Source organism: Cardiocondyla obscurior, linkage group LG15, assembly GCF_019399895.1.
Source record: "Cardiocondyla obscurior isolate alpha-2009 linkage group LG15, Cobs3.1, whole genome shotgun sequence".
Lineage (NCBI taxonomy): Eukaryota > Metazoa > Arthropoda > Insecta > Hymenoptera > Formicidae > Cardiocondyla > Cardiocondyla obscurior.
In genome coordinates this window covers 2782440-2799510 of record NC_091878.1, presented here as the reverse complement: position 1 = coordinate 2799510, position 17071 = coordinate 2782440, and the positions used below count along the sequence as shown (strand labels likewise).

General features: G+C 40.1%; 2 protein-coding genes across 12 annotated transcripts in view; both read left to right on the top strand.

Annotated features, from left to right (window-relative positions):
* The window catches only part of LOC139108380 (dystrophin, isoforms A/C/F/G/H), a 344440-nt gene that overhangs the window by 134036 nt on the left and 193333 nt on the right, over positions 1-17071 (top strand). The gene's annotated exons all lie outside the window — the stretch shown is intronic.
* LOC139108386 (nascent polypeptide-associated complex subunit alpha, muscle-specific form-like) overlaps positions 997-17071 on the top strand; it is a 48992-nt gene continuing 32917 nt past the window's right edge. The window contains exon 1 of the mRNA XM_070666623.1: positions 997-9359. Coding sequence (XP_070522724.1) covers positions 7545-9359 — 1815 coding nt within the window. The 5' untranslated portion in view covers positions 997-7544. The remainder of the gene's footprint in view (positions 9360-17071) is intronic.

The window sequence follows — 17071 nt, the reverse complement described above, 5'->3', positions numbered from 1 at the left end:
TCCCCCGAGACATCCAGCGTGCTGATGAACGATGGAAAAACTTTGTTCGACCTCAAACACTTTCCGATCGTCCGAACGCGTAATGGATGGAACGTTTTTGCGACCAGGTCTCATAGCCCAGGATTCGAGGCACTGGGAACTTTGCGAGATCGGTCGATGCGAAGAGAGAAATTGCGCGAGAACGAGGACAAAAATTCTCGCGTCGGGACAATGGAAAATAGAGACGCGACGAAATGAATTCATCCGTCCGTTCATGTTCGCTCGTCGTATGTCGAACATCTAATCGCGAGCGTGCAAAATTTCGATGGCGCATAATTACTTGCGTTATTTCGGGAGAATAACCGTGTTTCGAATAAAGCGCAAGTTAAGCGTAATTTCCGTGGACTTTCAACTTTAACCGTTCGATTATGTACGTACATCTGTCCGCGTTTATATTTCTAGCTTTATGCTTTTGCGTACAATACCGAATGCCGGCACGAGTGCTGACGGGCTGTTAATTCGCTAGTTAAATTGGTAACAAAGCGCGGTACAGAGACGGAGGGTGGCACACGACAAAAAGTTTATTTGACGGCGGCTGTATTGCCGTTCTCAAGTTCTTTCAGCGCGCGGGCATCTATTGTCATCGGATGTGAACTTTGAGCTTCGTGCTGTCTCGTCGTCAACAAGACGTGGCGCAAAAAGTTAAAAGAATGACGAAACAGCTGTTATTATGTATACACCGCAGACTTTAATTAAGTAAAGAGTGATGAGCCGCTTTATAATTAAAAATTTCAACGGGGAAGCATTTCCCGTCGTAACGTACGTACTGCGTGCCGTGTATTTTCGTCTTATAACGATCTTTTTTATAACGATGATATGCTAATTTTTCCGGAAATTTTGTACATGTTATACTGATTATTTTTTATTTGCTTTTTGTTACAGGTAAGCAAATTGTGCTCCACGTTTTATTATCTCGAGAAAGAGAGCGATTCACATTTGGGTGAGTGCATTAGCTAATCCACGTAGGAACGATTTAGTTGTAAAGTGGATAATTGTTAACGCGATCGAAATGTTTCCAACTTATTTCTTCATTTGTTCGAGTGCCTTGCTCATTATTAAAGAAGCTGCATTAAATTTTCCACCGATTGCATCTTCGAGAACTCGTTCGTGTATCACGCTTGTTTTACTTGGAATAAGTTATTGTATCTCGGCTTGAATCGATTTTTACGGTAAAGTTGTGAATTTTAATTGGCTTTGACGGTAATTGAAAAGTTCGAATGTTTCGTCGTGCATTTAGTAAAATATAATTGCTGTGTGGAAACGGCGAGAACGACGCGGCCGTTCAATTACAAAACGACGAGGATTCGCTGATGCAAAAGAGAATTTCAATTAGACGCTAATGGACGATATGAGATTTTTGTTGCGTTAAAGCGGAACATCCGATTATTGGCTTAGAACAATATTGCGCGCATTATTATTATCTTGATAAATTCGAGAACATTTTTATTTCTCGCACTATCGTGAAGTTCGAGATTTTTGTTTGACTGTTATATTATACGTGATAGTATAATTAATATTAAATATTTTTATTTTATATTAAGCAGTAATTTAAATATTTTTTTAAAAGATAAATTCTTAAACGAATAATAATAATTAGGTATTATAAACTCGAATATGTTTTCTCAACTTCTTTTTGCAATTAATCAAATCGCCACTCGCTCTCTTCGTAATAATTCGTCTTTTCTTAAAAGAAAGCGAGAGGATGCTAGTGATAAGAATCAAGCGGGAACTTAATTGAGTGAGATTTCGTAAAAGAAGCAACCCGGAGGATGTATCATTAAAGCGCGCGTCTGTCCCCATTTGCCTCCTCACCCTTAACTTGGTAACCCATATTTCACAGTAGCACTTACTCTAACCATTCTCCTTTCACAAAGCCACTCGTTCCGCACAAAAATACTCGCGAGTAAGCGAACTCACTATAGCCGAGTACTTACTCCTCGCGAAGAATCGCAGCGTCGCGGTGCCTCTATCGCGTATATGTATAATACAGCTAAGTTGAAGATATTCTCGGTATATGCTCAAAGATAAGAATGCAATATATCAGAGACAAAAAAGAAAAGAAAAGTTTTTAGTAAAGCTTAGTTTTTAGTAAAGTCAAAAATGTTTAAGTTATTAGCTGCAAAGACTTAAATTAAAGAATAAGTCACTCCTAGCTGCTCGTAAATTTTTATTTCTGCATAAATAGGTGCTCCGCAATCGAAAAGATGTGGCCTCGTGCCCTTGTATACGCGCGCATAAGTGTACAACTTTTTATCGGATTGCGGGATTAAATAGAAGAAGCGAAAGAGCGAAAAGTGAGGACGAAGAGAAAAATGAAATATTGTGACGTGAGTTCGGTTTCTTATGACTGTCTCGTCAGCCGTTCTTTTCGAAGTTTCCTTCGAAGTTCCGCTTTCCGTTTGGTATTTTTTTTTTTTTTTTTTTTTTTTTTACCCCGGCGCTAACTTAGAAAAATTCGCGTATTGTGTAAAACACAAATCGTCTTTGTGAGATAATATGTAATTTCTTAAAGCGGTATAAATATCGAATTATTACTTTTTGCTAATCTACTCAGGCGAATATTAAAAACAGAGCAAGGAGTATAAGATGAAGCTTATATAAGCGGCCGTCAAAGGCCGGATTGCTGTTCGTTGCTCATTTAGCGCTTCCTGTCTGTTGTGGTTAACGTGTGTCTACTAACTAACCTATTGTGGCATCTCGGTCAACATTTGGTCCAGTAATCCCTTGTGCTGCTTGAATCTTTAATGACGTTCCGTATGAACGCATAGAGAAATGTCTAAATATGTATTCTATCTTTAAAGATTTACTGCACATCCGATCGGAGTGCGTAATTCATAATATGCCAGTGATAAAACGTAATCCTAGATTTTTTTTTTTTTAATGAAACTACTCTGGATCTTTCGGATAATTTCTCGCGTAGCGTACGAAAGCAAAACATGATCACTTCTGGATTAGCTTTAGATTTCTATGTGGGTTGATTCGATCGACTTTCGCGTATCTCGCGCAAGCGGATTATACATCCGGTATATAAGCCCAGTGTCATTTACCCGCGGAGATTTCTTTCATTGAGACTGGTCTGTCCTCCTCTCTTTCTTTCCTTCCTTTTTTCTTTCTTTCTTTCTTTATTTCTTTTTTTCCTTACTTCCGTCGACGGCTGGCCTGTTCGCCGAAGGAGCGCTTTTATTATTTCGCTTTGTGCGTCGGGTTATAGCAAATGATTTATCTACCGGCAGCTACGGCATCGCTGCCTCATCGGAACTTCCCGTAATCTCGTTCGATAGTTGCCTACCGAATCGAATAAGTTTCGGTGTTCGTGGAAATCTGCTGTTTCCATTTGTATCCGTCAACTAGGAAGTAGTTGCCGCGTCGGAAATAGCATCCGTACCAAAACGAATTGTGCATAATGCAAGAAACATTAATGAAATATTATTTTATCAGACAATTCGACAGAACTTTGCGGTCACCGGTTAATAAATAAATTAAATTTGTTTAGATGAACGCATCGTGCTTGGTGGTGATTTAATTTAATTTTGCGTAGCGAATATTATTTATTTTTTTGTTGTTTGTAATAATTATTTATCTGCATAAGAAAACGTATAATTACGTATAGATATATCTAATTGAGTGATAAACATATCACGCATATGTGTTTAATTAAAGACGACATTAGAGAAGCACGTTCCTGCTCTTTTTTGTTTGTTTAAGATTTAATTTTTACTTGCTTTAACTCTTGACGCAAGCAACGAGACTTTGACGACATGCATTGTTCATGCGAGAAGTTCGATGTTGCTAGAACAAGTTACCTAAGATATCAATAACTTATATGTTCTTGCGGGGGATATAACTTACATCGACATCGCGATGCAATCGATAAAAGTGTAATATATAAAATACAGAGTCCAGAAAATCATAAAAATTTTTTTAATCTGAGAAGAAGGAAATTATAGAGAAATCTATAAATTTAATAAGAAGCTAGGTGGCCTTTGTTGAATTGCTGAATCTTTAATTGCGCTAAACAATTGTATTTAATAGAGAATTAATTTAATTTATTTATTTCTGCGTAATAAAAGTGCAGTTTAGCTCGAAATCAATTTTTAATTATCGCCGCATAAATTCGCCCGTTTCGCCGTTTTTATGGGGCCGTAAAAAAAAAGAAAAAAAAACGCGCTCTTGATCTTTATTTTTTTAATCGCGAGATTGCGCGTAAAGATTTGTTAAAGGTTCTATGGCGGGCTATGAAGAGGGAATTTAGTTGACGTACATCGTTCGCATTACCTTAGCAGCTTTATAGATAAATTACGTGAGATAGACAGAGGTTGCGAGACAGATGATGAATGCACAAAATGTGTCGTGGCATTTTCGGAGAGATAGCTGTAGCATCGTTTTATTTTTTACTCTTATTATTTCTCGGTACTTTTATATATATATATTTTTTTTTTCTAAATTATATTCTCTTCTAATGAGCTTATGTATCTATTGAAAGCGACTTTTAAATTGATCACGGAGATCATTTACCTAAAAGTGCGGCGCTCGAAGACTTTTCGCGCCGAAATTCTCTTCGCCCCGCAGATATTATCATTGTTCCGCGCGTTTTCGTAGTCAACACTCCGTCTCTCGACTTGTCCGGTAAAGGAGGATTCTAATGGTCGACGTATGCTGTATACATTACGGAAATAGTAAGAGCGAGGCGAAGCCGAAGGATAAACTGAGATGGTAGCAAGAAAAACAGTACGTACAAGGAATGGCGGGTACGTCGAGATAACTATTCTGTGAATATCAGTGAACACTCTTGCGAAGATAAAGATCCCATTTTACTTCTTTTACCTTTTTATTTTTATTCATCTTTTCTTTTACTATCTTTTTATATTATTACGGCTCCCAGATATATGCGTGCGCCGAGACGGTTATTCATCCTTTCTACAAAATTTGCGCGATATTTTGTAACGGTTCCGTCCCGCCGCGGTATTTTTCACGCGCTTAATTGATGGAATGCTTTGCGAAGGGTATTTTCTATCATTTGACTGCATCGCGCTGTAACTGGACGAAGTTAATCGCGTATCGAATTTGATATCAATTGATTGGGCGTGCAAATTAACGAGATCGATACGTGTACGTACTCGTCGGGCGCATCCGGAAATTCGCAGCGAAAGGAACGTAATGGGTAGGTGCACCCTCAATGCGTTATCCTGAAAAGGTATAAACACGATTTCTCTCCCTTTCGCCCTTATTCCGTCGGTCTTCCCTATCCCTTTGCCAAATGTACAGCGAGCTGGCAGTATCCTTCGGAGAGAAATGGGAACATCGTCGTCGTCGACGTCGTCGCTGTTGCCGACGCGGAGGCGAGAGGATGCGATAGTGTGACGGGGAGAGGGGGGAGGTGCTGCAGGACTGCGCCGATGTTCCTGGGGGTGAGTGTGGCGGGAGATGAGAGCGGGAGGGCCGGGTGGACGGCGCGAGATGGACGAGGAGGAGATGAGGCGGAGGAGGCGACGTCGGGAGTAGTAGTCGGCTGTGCGGCGCAGGCGTGCGTCTCGTCGCGGCTCGAATCCCGCCGTATTCCAAAGAGGAACACGCCACTCCGCCCCCGGCACGGCAGCCACGCGTCAGTCTCACCCGACTGACCTCCTGTCCCGAACTTCCCTCTTCGATTCCTGACCCGCGCACATTGAACTCACGCGTTCGTCGTTCGCCGGTAAGAAGCACCGGTAACGCGCCCGTTTCGCCCGCTCGCGAGAATTCTTGCCGGCAAAGTGCGTCCTTCGGCTGAAGCATGGTACTCGTTGCCGATCCGCGAACGACAGACATTGCCGGTCGAAGTTTCAAATCAACGAGACGTCACCGCATCTCGGCCGGCTGTCACCTGGATATCGAATACTGAGGAGGCTCTTCGAGAAGATCCGCGGGGAACGAATGAGTAAAGTGAACGAAATTGTGCATTGGTGAACCGGAAAGAAAGCTGCGAGAATGACAGTAAAGAGAATCAAGAAGAATTGGAAGAGATCGAGGAAGGTTTGCTTGATCGCGAGTCGGGGAGTACAATAGTCGTCTGGAAATCGTGATAATTGAAATAAACACCTGTCGAAGAGCGAAAATGTCTGGCCTATTGTTACGATAATAGAAAAATTCTACCTATTTATTTCGCAATTGTTAGAAATTTAAAATAGTTAAATTAAAATAATTAAATTAAAATAATTAAATTAAAAAGCCGGCCTCTCTTGAGTATCTTTAAATATTTCGAAATTCGGATGGTGGATTTTAAGTTCGGAGTGTGCGATGCACGTAGTGAAAATTATTTCTCATCGTGTTAACTGACGGAAGAATATACGTATCGATGAAATTTTGCGGTAATTCAGCGAAGATTATTCGTTGACCAAGCTAATAAACAGATTAAAGCTGATGTCTGATTATAATTTGATTATAATCTTGCTGCAGTTTAAACAACCGGCCACGTGTCGTGTCACACGATTGCATTTTTCACCGTTCCTACACATCAAGCGTTAAAGATTCGGAACTGAAATAATGATCGAGAGTGCTGGGGCAACGAATAGAAGAACAATTTCATTGAACAGTTCGGAATATAATTATACAATAATTGAGAAAACTTATAACGTCCGTAGGTGATTAAAAAAAATATTTAGAAATTTTAGTGAGCATCGATATTTATAGTGAAATATAATTAAAAATTGCCGGTAACTTTAGTGAAGAATAACGCGACGTTATTGATAGTATGAGACAACAGTTTGAAGATTTGATTGAGATATAATTATCGTAAAAACAACAAGTTTTTAAGAGAATTAATTATTCGGCTAGTAATATTCAGAATTAATGTTAAAATCAGCAGTGAATTGTTATTTTAATTAATGATTTAACGGAATATTATCAATAAGCGAGATCGATATACACGTGAGTTACATTGCTTTATACATTGTGCATTTTGATCGACGTGCAAAGACTTGAAATCGATTGTCTGCAATTTTAAAATGTTGTTATAATTATTTAAGCCAATGACTGCGATTTAAACGGCCTAAAAAAAAAACGACGTGGTAAACGAATAAATCCGTACCATTACTTTGCAAAATATTGAACGTTGCATCGAATTATCAGCAATTAATAAAATTGTTAACACAGAGGAAAGATAAATACAGAGACTTATGATATTCGGTATAATATTGTGCGGATAAATTATAATTTTGAATTTATCGTAATAGAACTTTAATTTTCTTATATGAAAGGGCAGGTAATAAATCCTGAGTAGTTTTGCGCCAATAACGATGTTAAATTTTAAAGTTTAAAGCAGTTTAAAAGAAAATTTTTTTTTTTTAATCGAAAATATTTTCGTTTATATATTGCGAATTAGATTTTTTAATATGGAAATTTTGCGTTTAAACGAAGATCGATAAACTCACAGTACATTGCGAGCCTTCGCATCAGAATTGCAATCGGCCAAGGCGATGTTCGTGAACTTGGACACCTGATCGGCTGTGTCCTCGCGCCGATAAAACCAAATGGGCGAGCCGAAATCCGCCATCTCTCCGCAGCCCAACGGCGGAGTGAAACAGAAACCGACGAGTTTGAATCTCGCACCGGGCCCCGGCTTCTATCGCAATGTGAACGGACGCGCGAGTCTGAATGATCGTCATCTACAGCACGTCACCGCTCTCATCGGCGGCGGACGCACCGCACACGTCAACAAGTCCGCCTCGCCAAATACTGCTGCCGCAATCAACAACTCCGAGCCCGGTGGCGGCGGCGGCGGTTCAGCAAGTACCGTCCAACTTCCAGCGTTACCAGCAGTACCAACATTATCAGCAATACCCTCAGCGTGGTCGTTGTCTGCAGAACTTGAAAATCTGCTGGAACCCCCGCCTCCACCGGCCCCAGCACACCCCTCCCCCTCAAATCGAGGAAGTTCCGTCAACGAGCATCAGCAACACCAGAACGAGCAGCAGCAGCACAACAATCTGCGATCGTCCCCGATCAATCAGCTGCCCACCCGTAGCCCGAGTCACAATGGTCACGGATTCCCCCTCTACACACCACCTGCCCCGATACCAGCATCCGGCGCAAATAAAGTTCGCTCTACACCCAACGGGTTACCACACCCAGCAGCACCGAGGCGTCCTCATAGTATTGCCGCTCCACCATTCCACAGTATCCAACCTCCCCTTGGTCAACTCGGTGGTAGAGCAACCGCAGCGACATCATTACCATCAACAACATCAACTCCAGGAGCAGCAGCACCGACAGCGTGGAACTCAGGTGTTACACCAAATGCAACCGCATGCGGTGTACCAGGAGTGGTACAACGGCGTGCCCATTCGGTCGCCGGTACTCCAGTATCTCTACCCACCGGCAACAACAATGGCATCAATGGCGGCGTCAACGGTCAACAGGAGCCAAGGTGTAACGGTCCACCAGCCGCCGGCGGCAGCAACGGCGGCGGCGGCGGCGTGGTATCCGCGACTCGCAGCGCTGTACCACCACAATCTTTATGGAACGGCCAGCAGCCCTTACCTAGGCGGCCTCACAGCATCGCCTCAACACCCGTTACAGCTTCAACAGGTCTGCCTCCAGCTACAACAGCAACACCAACAAACGTATCCACGACCGCTCGCACACCAGGGGAGCCTATACAATGGGGCGCCTCCGGGTTGGTTCTACATCAACCCGTACCTCGTAGAGCGTACGCCTCGACCATGCCACACCCTCAGCCACCCACGCCCACGTCACAAGGGCCCTGTTTGAGCGTACTGACTAATCCCGGAAATTCTAACACCTGGACATTAGGCGCCGCTCTTCGGCCTCGACCTCACAGTATCGCCACGACGCCGCAGGGGGCACCGATGCCGCCCGCTTCCCCCTCGGACTCCGGATATCGGTCGCTACCTTCGGCCGCTAGCGATTATCAAATTCTTAAATCGCCCTCCAAATCTCAGCAGAACCAGCAATTACATCAGCAACAGCAGAATCAGAGTGCTGTGCGACGATTATCTCTTCCGTCAGCTCAAACGCTGCTTCGCACGTCCGCCCCGCGACCAAGTCCGACATTTCACGGGCTGCCCTTTCGACCTTTCACGTGCGGTGTTTCGCCAAATGGCAATCCGATTTTCCTCGGCTGCACGCACCTTCACAATAGCAATTCCAGCAGTGGAAGTACCGGAACGAGGACTTCCACGCCGGCAACGAGCCCGGCGACACCGCTCACCACGTCGCAAGCGATTCAACAGCTATTGGCGCAGCCGAGGAATGGTTTCAAGATCATGGACGATAAGGTGTCGTTATTCATTGAGATCCTCGACACGCAAGAAAGATTCGCTAAGGTTAGTGCTGCTCGGCGCTGCATGATTTATCGATATCACTTTTTCCTTTTCTTTAAAAAAAACTAGAAATTATCGGCAGTAAATTTCACACCTCCGAGTTTACTTCCTTTTAAAGAGAAATCGTATTATTTTTAATTTTATTTTATTTTATTTCATTTTATTTTATTTTATTTTATATTTAATTTTTTTAATTTTAATTTTTTTTTATTTTATTTTTTTTTATTTTATTTTATTTTAATTTTAATTTTTTTTATTTTAATTTTTTTTTATTTTATTTTATTTTATTTTATTTTAATTAATTATTAAACAGAATAATTTTGTACACATTTTATAAAAACTCATTAAAACACTTATTAATCCTAAATTAAACTTTTTTTTATTGCTATATAATAATCTGATATTTTATTTTAAAAAGCGTTTATTCGCGAAAAATTGTTTAGTTTTACGTCAACGGTGCTAATTTACGATAATCCTCTACCGAAATAGAATTTATCTAGAAATCTTTTATGGCAGTCTCTTTAACAAATTGGCCGACGAGTTGATTTTCTCGATGTGAGAGCCATCCACTTATTCAGTGGTTTATTGAATTTGGAAGCGATTTGATGCCTAAGTCAAGTTTGCGCTTTAAATCGATAATGTGCGCCGCTCGGCGATGAGGAAAGATTCTATCTTAGGATCTCTCGATGGAAGGTCATACATAAATTTCGGAACTGAAAAATATATGTGATACGAGGAGCTTCTCACTCTTCACTTGCATGAACGATCGATCAGAAACATTGTATACGTGTAGGCATGTAGACAAGTGAGGTAGTCAAACCGCAACTTCACGTTTCGCAGGGACTTTATGATTCGGCGCCGCCATCTAGCGATATTATTTATATGCAAACGCGTGAAGAGGTGGAAGGGCGCATCGTTCGCGTTATATATCGGGAGTTTCAGATCCGATTTACCGCCACTTCCGGTGCGACGAATGTGCATGTGCGCGCATCTTGCATAATGCATGGGAGACGGAGATGTTAACTCGAAAACTCCATTCGCGTCGGAGATAGACGTCACTTGCGAAATGACCATTACAAATTTTTTAAAGCGAAACCCTCTGTAAGAACTTCGTACTTGACGTATCGAAGGTATACGCGGGACCTCGTATAAAGAAAGAAAATATTATAAAGAAAGAGATTTTAAAATTATGTATTTCTTCGACGATATTTGTTTCAGTTTTAATTAAACGCCTATATGTATAATGAATCAGTTACGGGAAAATAAAAGTTTTCACGCAAGGGATTGTTACGTAAAGACGATCTCGCCGAAGGTGTACATCTCTCTTCGAAACGCGGGAATGTTATTTTCACAGTCTATGTGGGATTGTGTTATTTTCATGGCGCACGAAACTGTCGTGCAAACTATTTTACACTAAATTGCCGCTGCAAGAGAATCCTGAGGAATTGTTCCGGCCACTCGGTTAATTCCTCAAATGCTTTTGTGACATTTTTCAAGACCAGAAAGTAGTTTTCATTGCAGTTTTCATTGTGCGCATTCTTTTGTTGTGCTCGCCGCTTTTTAATTTGCGTTTAACAGTCGCCTTAGAGAATGAATTCTTTTATATAAATACGGAATCGATGGCAGTCTGTCTGTTTTTACTTTTGTTTGCGAATCCGTCGATCGATAGATGATAATGAAATCGCGCGCGTTATAGACAGTTTATTTTTGTCGACAAACGTTGCCTTTCTTTTAAAAAATTAACGAAAAATTTCTATTTTACTTTGGTAACAATATCTAAATGTATTTATCTTTTAATTATTATTTTGTAATAGTAATATCTTTTTATCGACAAGATTTGACTCTTAAAGAAATCTTTAAAAATTTAATTAGATTATAACTCTTCAATCTTTTTAATATTCAAAAATATTTAAAATGCAATACACATGTATTTTTATATTATAAAAAAAAAACAATATTAAATCTTTAGTTTCAGTGAACATACGCAAGCGCGTGAAAACGTCTCGTAATTTATATATGAAATTGTGTTTCGCGGCGGTTCGTTTTTCCGACCGGCGGCGCGTCGCCGCGAAGCGTTTTGACGGACGACCAGCCCGTTTCTTGAAAATAATGGGTTTGTGGCAAAGGATTAAATTCCGAGAATTGATGGTAGCGCTAAGATTAAACTACGACCCACGGTAATTCCGAGAGATTCCTCTCATTCAACCAGCCATTTCCACCCTTTTCCCTCCGAGCGCTTGCATCACTGTTTGCAAGTCGTTTCAAAGGACACACGCCGCGTCATTATACGTACAGCTTTCTCACCCTCCGTCTATACGTGTCTCTCGGCTCCTTGTCGACGACGGCGACATTGTTAGGAGGGATGGCGGATGCGGAAGAGCGATCTTTCCGGTAGTTTCCTGCCTTCTCACATCGACGTCCGAAATATACAGATGCGCATTCTGAATACGCGTTGGGGTTATCCAATGGCTTATTAGTTTCCAAGTCGACGAAGCTGCTTAATTGGAGTCTTAATATCGTGACTCAAAGCGCGAGCAAATGAACGTTGAGTCTGTCGCGCAAGATCCACTGATTGCACCGACACGACGTGCATGTATACGTACGTACGACCACCAACCCGCTGATGAATATAAATGAGATCTACTACCAAGAACACTCTCGACGAATAGCGAGTTTTTGGTCGGGTCTCGCTTAACGTCTCTTAATGAATGAACGATGACGTTGTGGTAGACCATGAACTCGAAGCGCGTAATTAGTAATCATACGGTATCATGTACTGCATCTGTATGAATGAAAATACGTGTATATTGCAATTTCACGTGTCGTGATAATTGCGGGATAACGCTTTTGCATTTGTAATTGTGAATGGATCTTCAATAAAAAGTAATCTGTTACAAAATTATTACGTCAATTTTAAACCGGTTGTTTTATTATCGAAATCAGTAAATTTTATTGTAATTGATTATTAATATCATTATTTTATGTTATTTGTATTATTATCTGTTTTTAATATTTAGTTGAAAAAATTGATTCAGTAATAATTTTTTTATTTTTTTTTATAAAATTTGAAGAAACGTCGGATTTTATTTTTAAAATAAATTCGAAGCTAATTATCCTTACGCATATATTTTATGTAATCTTGTTTGCTATAATAAATATGGAAAGATGAACATTTCTCTGCATTTATTTTATGGCCGCATATTGAGAAGTAAAATTTAAGATAAATATTTTTCGGGATTCCAATTCTGCTACGAAAACATAATGAAAATTTATGATTCTAACAGTGGAAGTTGCACCTAATATGAATTTTAATTTCCATGATGTCCGCAGGCTGTGTTTACCTTTTGCTTGTTTAGCGCATTCCGCCGGCTTCGATTTTCCGTAATTGGTATGTGAAAATTTCGATACGGCACGATACTACGACGCATCGATAATACTCTGCCGGACACGGAATCACGTTCGTCGGGTAATGGAAAATTCCAGGAAAATTTTTATCCGCGTCGCGGTGTAGTCGAAAAGCGCGAATCGAGAAGCGAGGTAGCACCGTCTGCTGTAACGCTCATCTTTTTCCGACGTGGCTTGTGCGCGACGTCAACGGTTTATCGCAAACTACTTCACGTTCTTTTTCTCTTCGTGATTACAAAGTCAACGGTTCTTTTCACTCGCGGTGTTAATGAGAACCAATGGGCGAGATAATTTGAGGTGAGGTTCCGCCGGTGAAAGAACTCCGAGAGTTGTAATTAAATATTATATTTCGAGAGAGGGTATTTAACGAAGCGGGAACTTTAATTATATTATCATGATAAAGAGGCAACAGAAATATATGTTTTACACGATGATGTTGCTATTTGCCTACAAAGTTGTTTCGAAGATGAAATACGACTGGACTGGAAGAGGATGTCGGAAAGTTAAAGCAATTTAACTTTAACTCGCAAAAGTGGCGCTAAAAATTGAGATGCAATGTCTTGAAATATTCTCGTTGTTATGCATTTTCGCATCTAAATATGTATATATCTCGGCCGCGTAGTTGGATTAACGGGGCAGCTAGCGAAATTGTGAAAAACTTCACGAACACACTCAAGCGCGCGTTACAACTTTTAACGGAATGAGCTTTTAAAAATATTTCATCACGACGCTTTTATGAAGTGGTTTATTTTTTTTTATTTAATGTAATTTTTATACGTTTCATTGGTTGCATTACTTGGTTGTCATTCGAAAATCTCAATAGATTGTAGTATGTTAAAAATAAAGCACACGAGAAGCACACGTAAGGAAAGTAATAATTTTCCGACGGGGAGAAATAAATATCAGATTATCGTTCGAATCAATATGCGAAACTTGATTTGCTTAATATGAATTGCAAGTACCAGCTCAGAAACGTGACGCTTCTAAGGAAATGTCTACCGGGAAAACGGACATAGAGGAAATTAGTAGTCATGACTACCTGATGTACCTTTCGTCTAGATATATCATCGCGCGGAAATATACAGAAAACGCCAGAACCACCGGATGTCTTTTTAACCGCAGCTTCTTTAGCTAATCTGTAGATGATCTTACTTTATTAAAAATATGACAGAAATATCGTAATGCATTAAATTTTTCAATTTATGTATTTATATAATTTATACACGTTTTAAATTAAATTATTTTTTAATGGTAACTTTTTTTTTACATCGACGAAAAAAGTCGATTTGAAATTAATCAGATATAATATTTAGTTTATGATATTAAGTTTTTAATTATATTAAATTTTTTTTTTCTCTTTATTGTACAAGTTGAATAATAAATTTTTATGTCAATTTTCGTAAATTCTATTTTAAAATATCAGATTTTATTTGACAATATAACGTACGCAAAACGTAAACCGAGTTATAGTTAACAATTATTTCATAAATTTAATACTATGCATATACTAACTTATTTGATAGGAATTTAGCAGCATTTCAACCACCGAATGAATCATTTATCTCGTTATACCGACTAAACATTCTCACAATTTTGTTCGCCGCTTTCCCAATCTCGTAAAAAGACTCAGAATGCGATTGTTCAGTTTACCAGATTCTCGATGTGAATCTCCCGATAATAGAGACGCTACAGCTGAATCTAAAAGGGCGAAGGGCAGAGAGTACGTGCGCGGAGAAGAAAGACAGCGCGGGCAAGCATATTTTACCCGTTGTATCCAAGCACGTCGTTCTTAAACTAAGCCAATATAATCACTGAACTCGAACGGAAGGAAGAAACTTCCTGACAAAAGCCTATATTCCATGTGCCCTTCGCTGTACTACACCATCGCTTCGATGGACTATCCTGCATGCTAAACTCGGGCTGGGTAGCACAATAGATTCCATCCCGGAGGAGCGTCACCCGAGGCAACTTCTTAAAGCCGCGCCGGTGACGTCTAAACTTCGGACACATTTTACCCCGGCTCTCGTCCCATTAACGTAAACTTCTAGTGGCGTACGACACTATATCATTACGATGTAACTGCCATCGGGGATTCCAGTTTGGTTCCACCGGCAAAAGGATTGTTACAATAAATCCATCAACGCAGGGATACAATGTTCTGTCCTAATCTTAGTATATCTCGTACGATTTTATTTTATTTTATTTTTTTTTTTTTTAGAAATTTTTTTTTTGTCTTTTTCTAGCGGATTACTTTTTAAGAACGCGTTTAAAATTGGCGTTTTAAATTTAATATATCGCAAGTTATTTTATTTTACGTATTAAAAATATGAGAAAAATATGATCGCTTAAATTTTTTTTTTTCTTTTTTTTTTGCTAGCGGATTAGTGACATTTATTTGGATTTGATCCTTGAAGCTTTACGAGGAAAGAAATGTAGGGCAGCGGTACGAATCAATGGTTATTTTTGACTTCATTATCGACATTATTTGATGTCTCGACAACTCTGGGGGCCGGCCACTTTGAGTTTCACGATCGAGTATTCGCGGAGATATTGTAATATTTATGCCGCAGAGTGACAAAGGCGCAGAAAGTTCCGCATAAACCTGACATCTCAAAAGGAAACATTCGTTCACATTGAGAAGAGTTCTTCATGAATTTCATCCGCTCGTAAAACAATTATGCGAGCTCGGTGCTTCGCTTTAATTTCCGCCTATTATCGCTGGAGGTCGGGGTAAAAAAAAAAGAAAAAAAAAAAAAGCTTTCGCCATCTCCGTTTTTTATCATTGTTAATTTGTTGCGCCTCCTTTTTTTTTCTTTCTCCGCTACGACTAACTCGATATAGACGACGTGTACGGTTGAGCGGCGCGCTTTGGTTTCGTATCTTCATACCGAGCATCTGCATACGGCTTGTACGTATTCAGGAATTTAGAAATTAATTCTTGCGGAGAGATACATAGGGACTGTTAATTTACATCAACAGCGTTTCTACTGCGCGGAAAACACTCTTCCCCCAATTATGAATACGCTTATGTGTTATCGTAGTACGCTCGGTATTGGATTATCACTGTTGCGGCGCCACGTTCCAACAAATAATCGCTTTATGTCCGCCAGGATATTCCGCAGATTTCGTAATGGATTATTGTAATTAATGCTATTACACCGTAACAGTTTGAAACTTGCGCCACGGCAACATTACACCGCAGCTGTCTCTCCACGTGCAGCTGCGCTTTACTGATCCCGACGTCGAAACTTCGCACTTTCTTTTCACGTTCGGCGCAAGTGGGACTTTTACTGAACTTCGCCGGCTCTCAATAAACACTAGCGAACCGAATTTTGCAAATTAATACCCTAACGTTTTAAACAAACAGTCTTTTTTTTCAGCGCGTTGCTGTTTTATCGCAAGATTGTAAAGAATTATTTGCTTTATAACTTTTGTTGCAACGTAGCGCATCGGAAATAATAAATTTTGTTTCTTTTTTTTTCTTTTTTTTTTTATAATAAACCCACGTAGAGCTCCGTAAATTTTGACAACGACAGCATGCTCGTACCGCTGTCCGATCCAGTCGTAAAATTCGACAAATCGCGGGCGACCACGCGACCACCGTCGGGGAAGTCGGCCGTTATTTCGGCGGATTTTGTTCGCTCGTAAAGTGATTATGCAAAACGTAGTCGCGTCCGCGTGCTGCCGTGCGCCTCGCAAAGGGCGTTTTAATTTGGTGGCATTGTCGGGTCTCGGGGCTCGGGTGAAAATTAAAAGCTTATCTCGCACGGCCTAGCGCATTTCCGCCCGCCTAGCGCCATTCCTCGCTCTCGACGTTGTAGCCTCGCATTGTCTACCGTCGGAATTATTATCAACAACGTCGGCGTATACGTCGACGACGTCGTTGGAGATAGTGATTGTTTGAACGTTGATTCCGTCCCATTGTCTGCTCGTCAAGTCCTTTCTTCGTCAGCTCGGACCTTCTTCTTGCCGTTCCTTCTTCGGTAACACTGTTATTAAAGCGCGAAGGACTGCCTCGAGATTGTATTGTCTTGCATCTTGCATCTTTATACGCAATCTTTTTAATAAAAATGTAAACATTCTCTTAAAAAGATTTTTTTTTCCGCGCTTTAAGAACTTTATATTATTGAAATAAATTTTCGTGCAACGTTAATTAATAATTCTCGCGGTCGCGTGGCACAGTGATGCTTTTACAATTTTTAGCTATCGTTTTGTGGGAATACCTAATACGCGCATATTAAACATATTTTCTCTACGGTTTCTACAATTTCCATTACATTCAATAATTTAAAGATATTTACGTAACAACG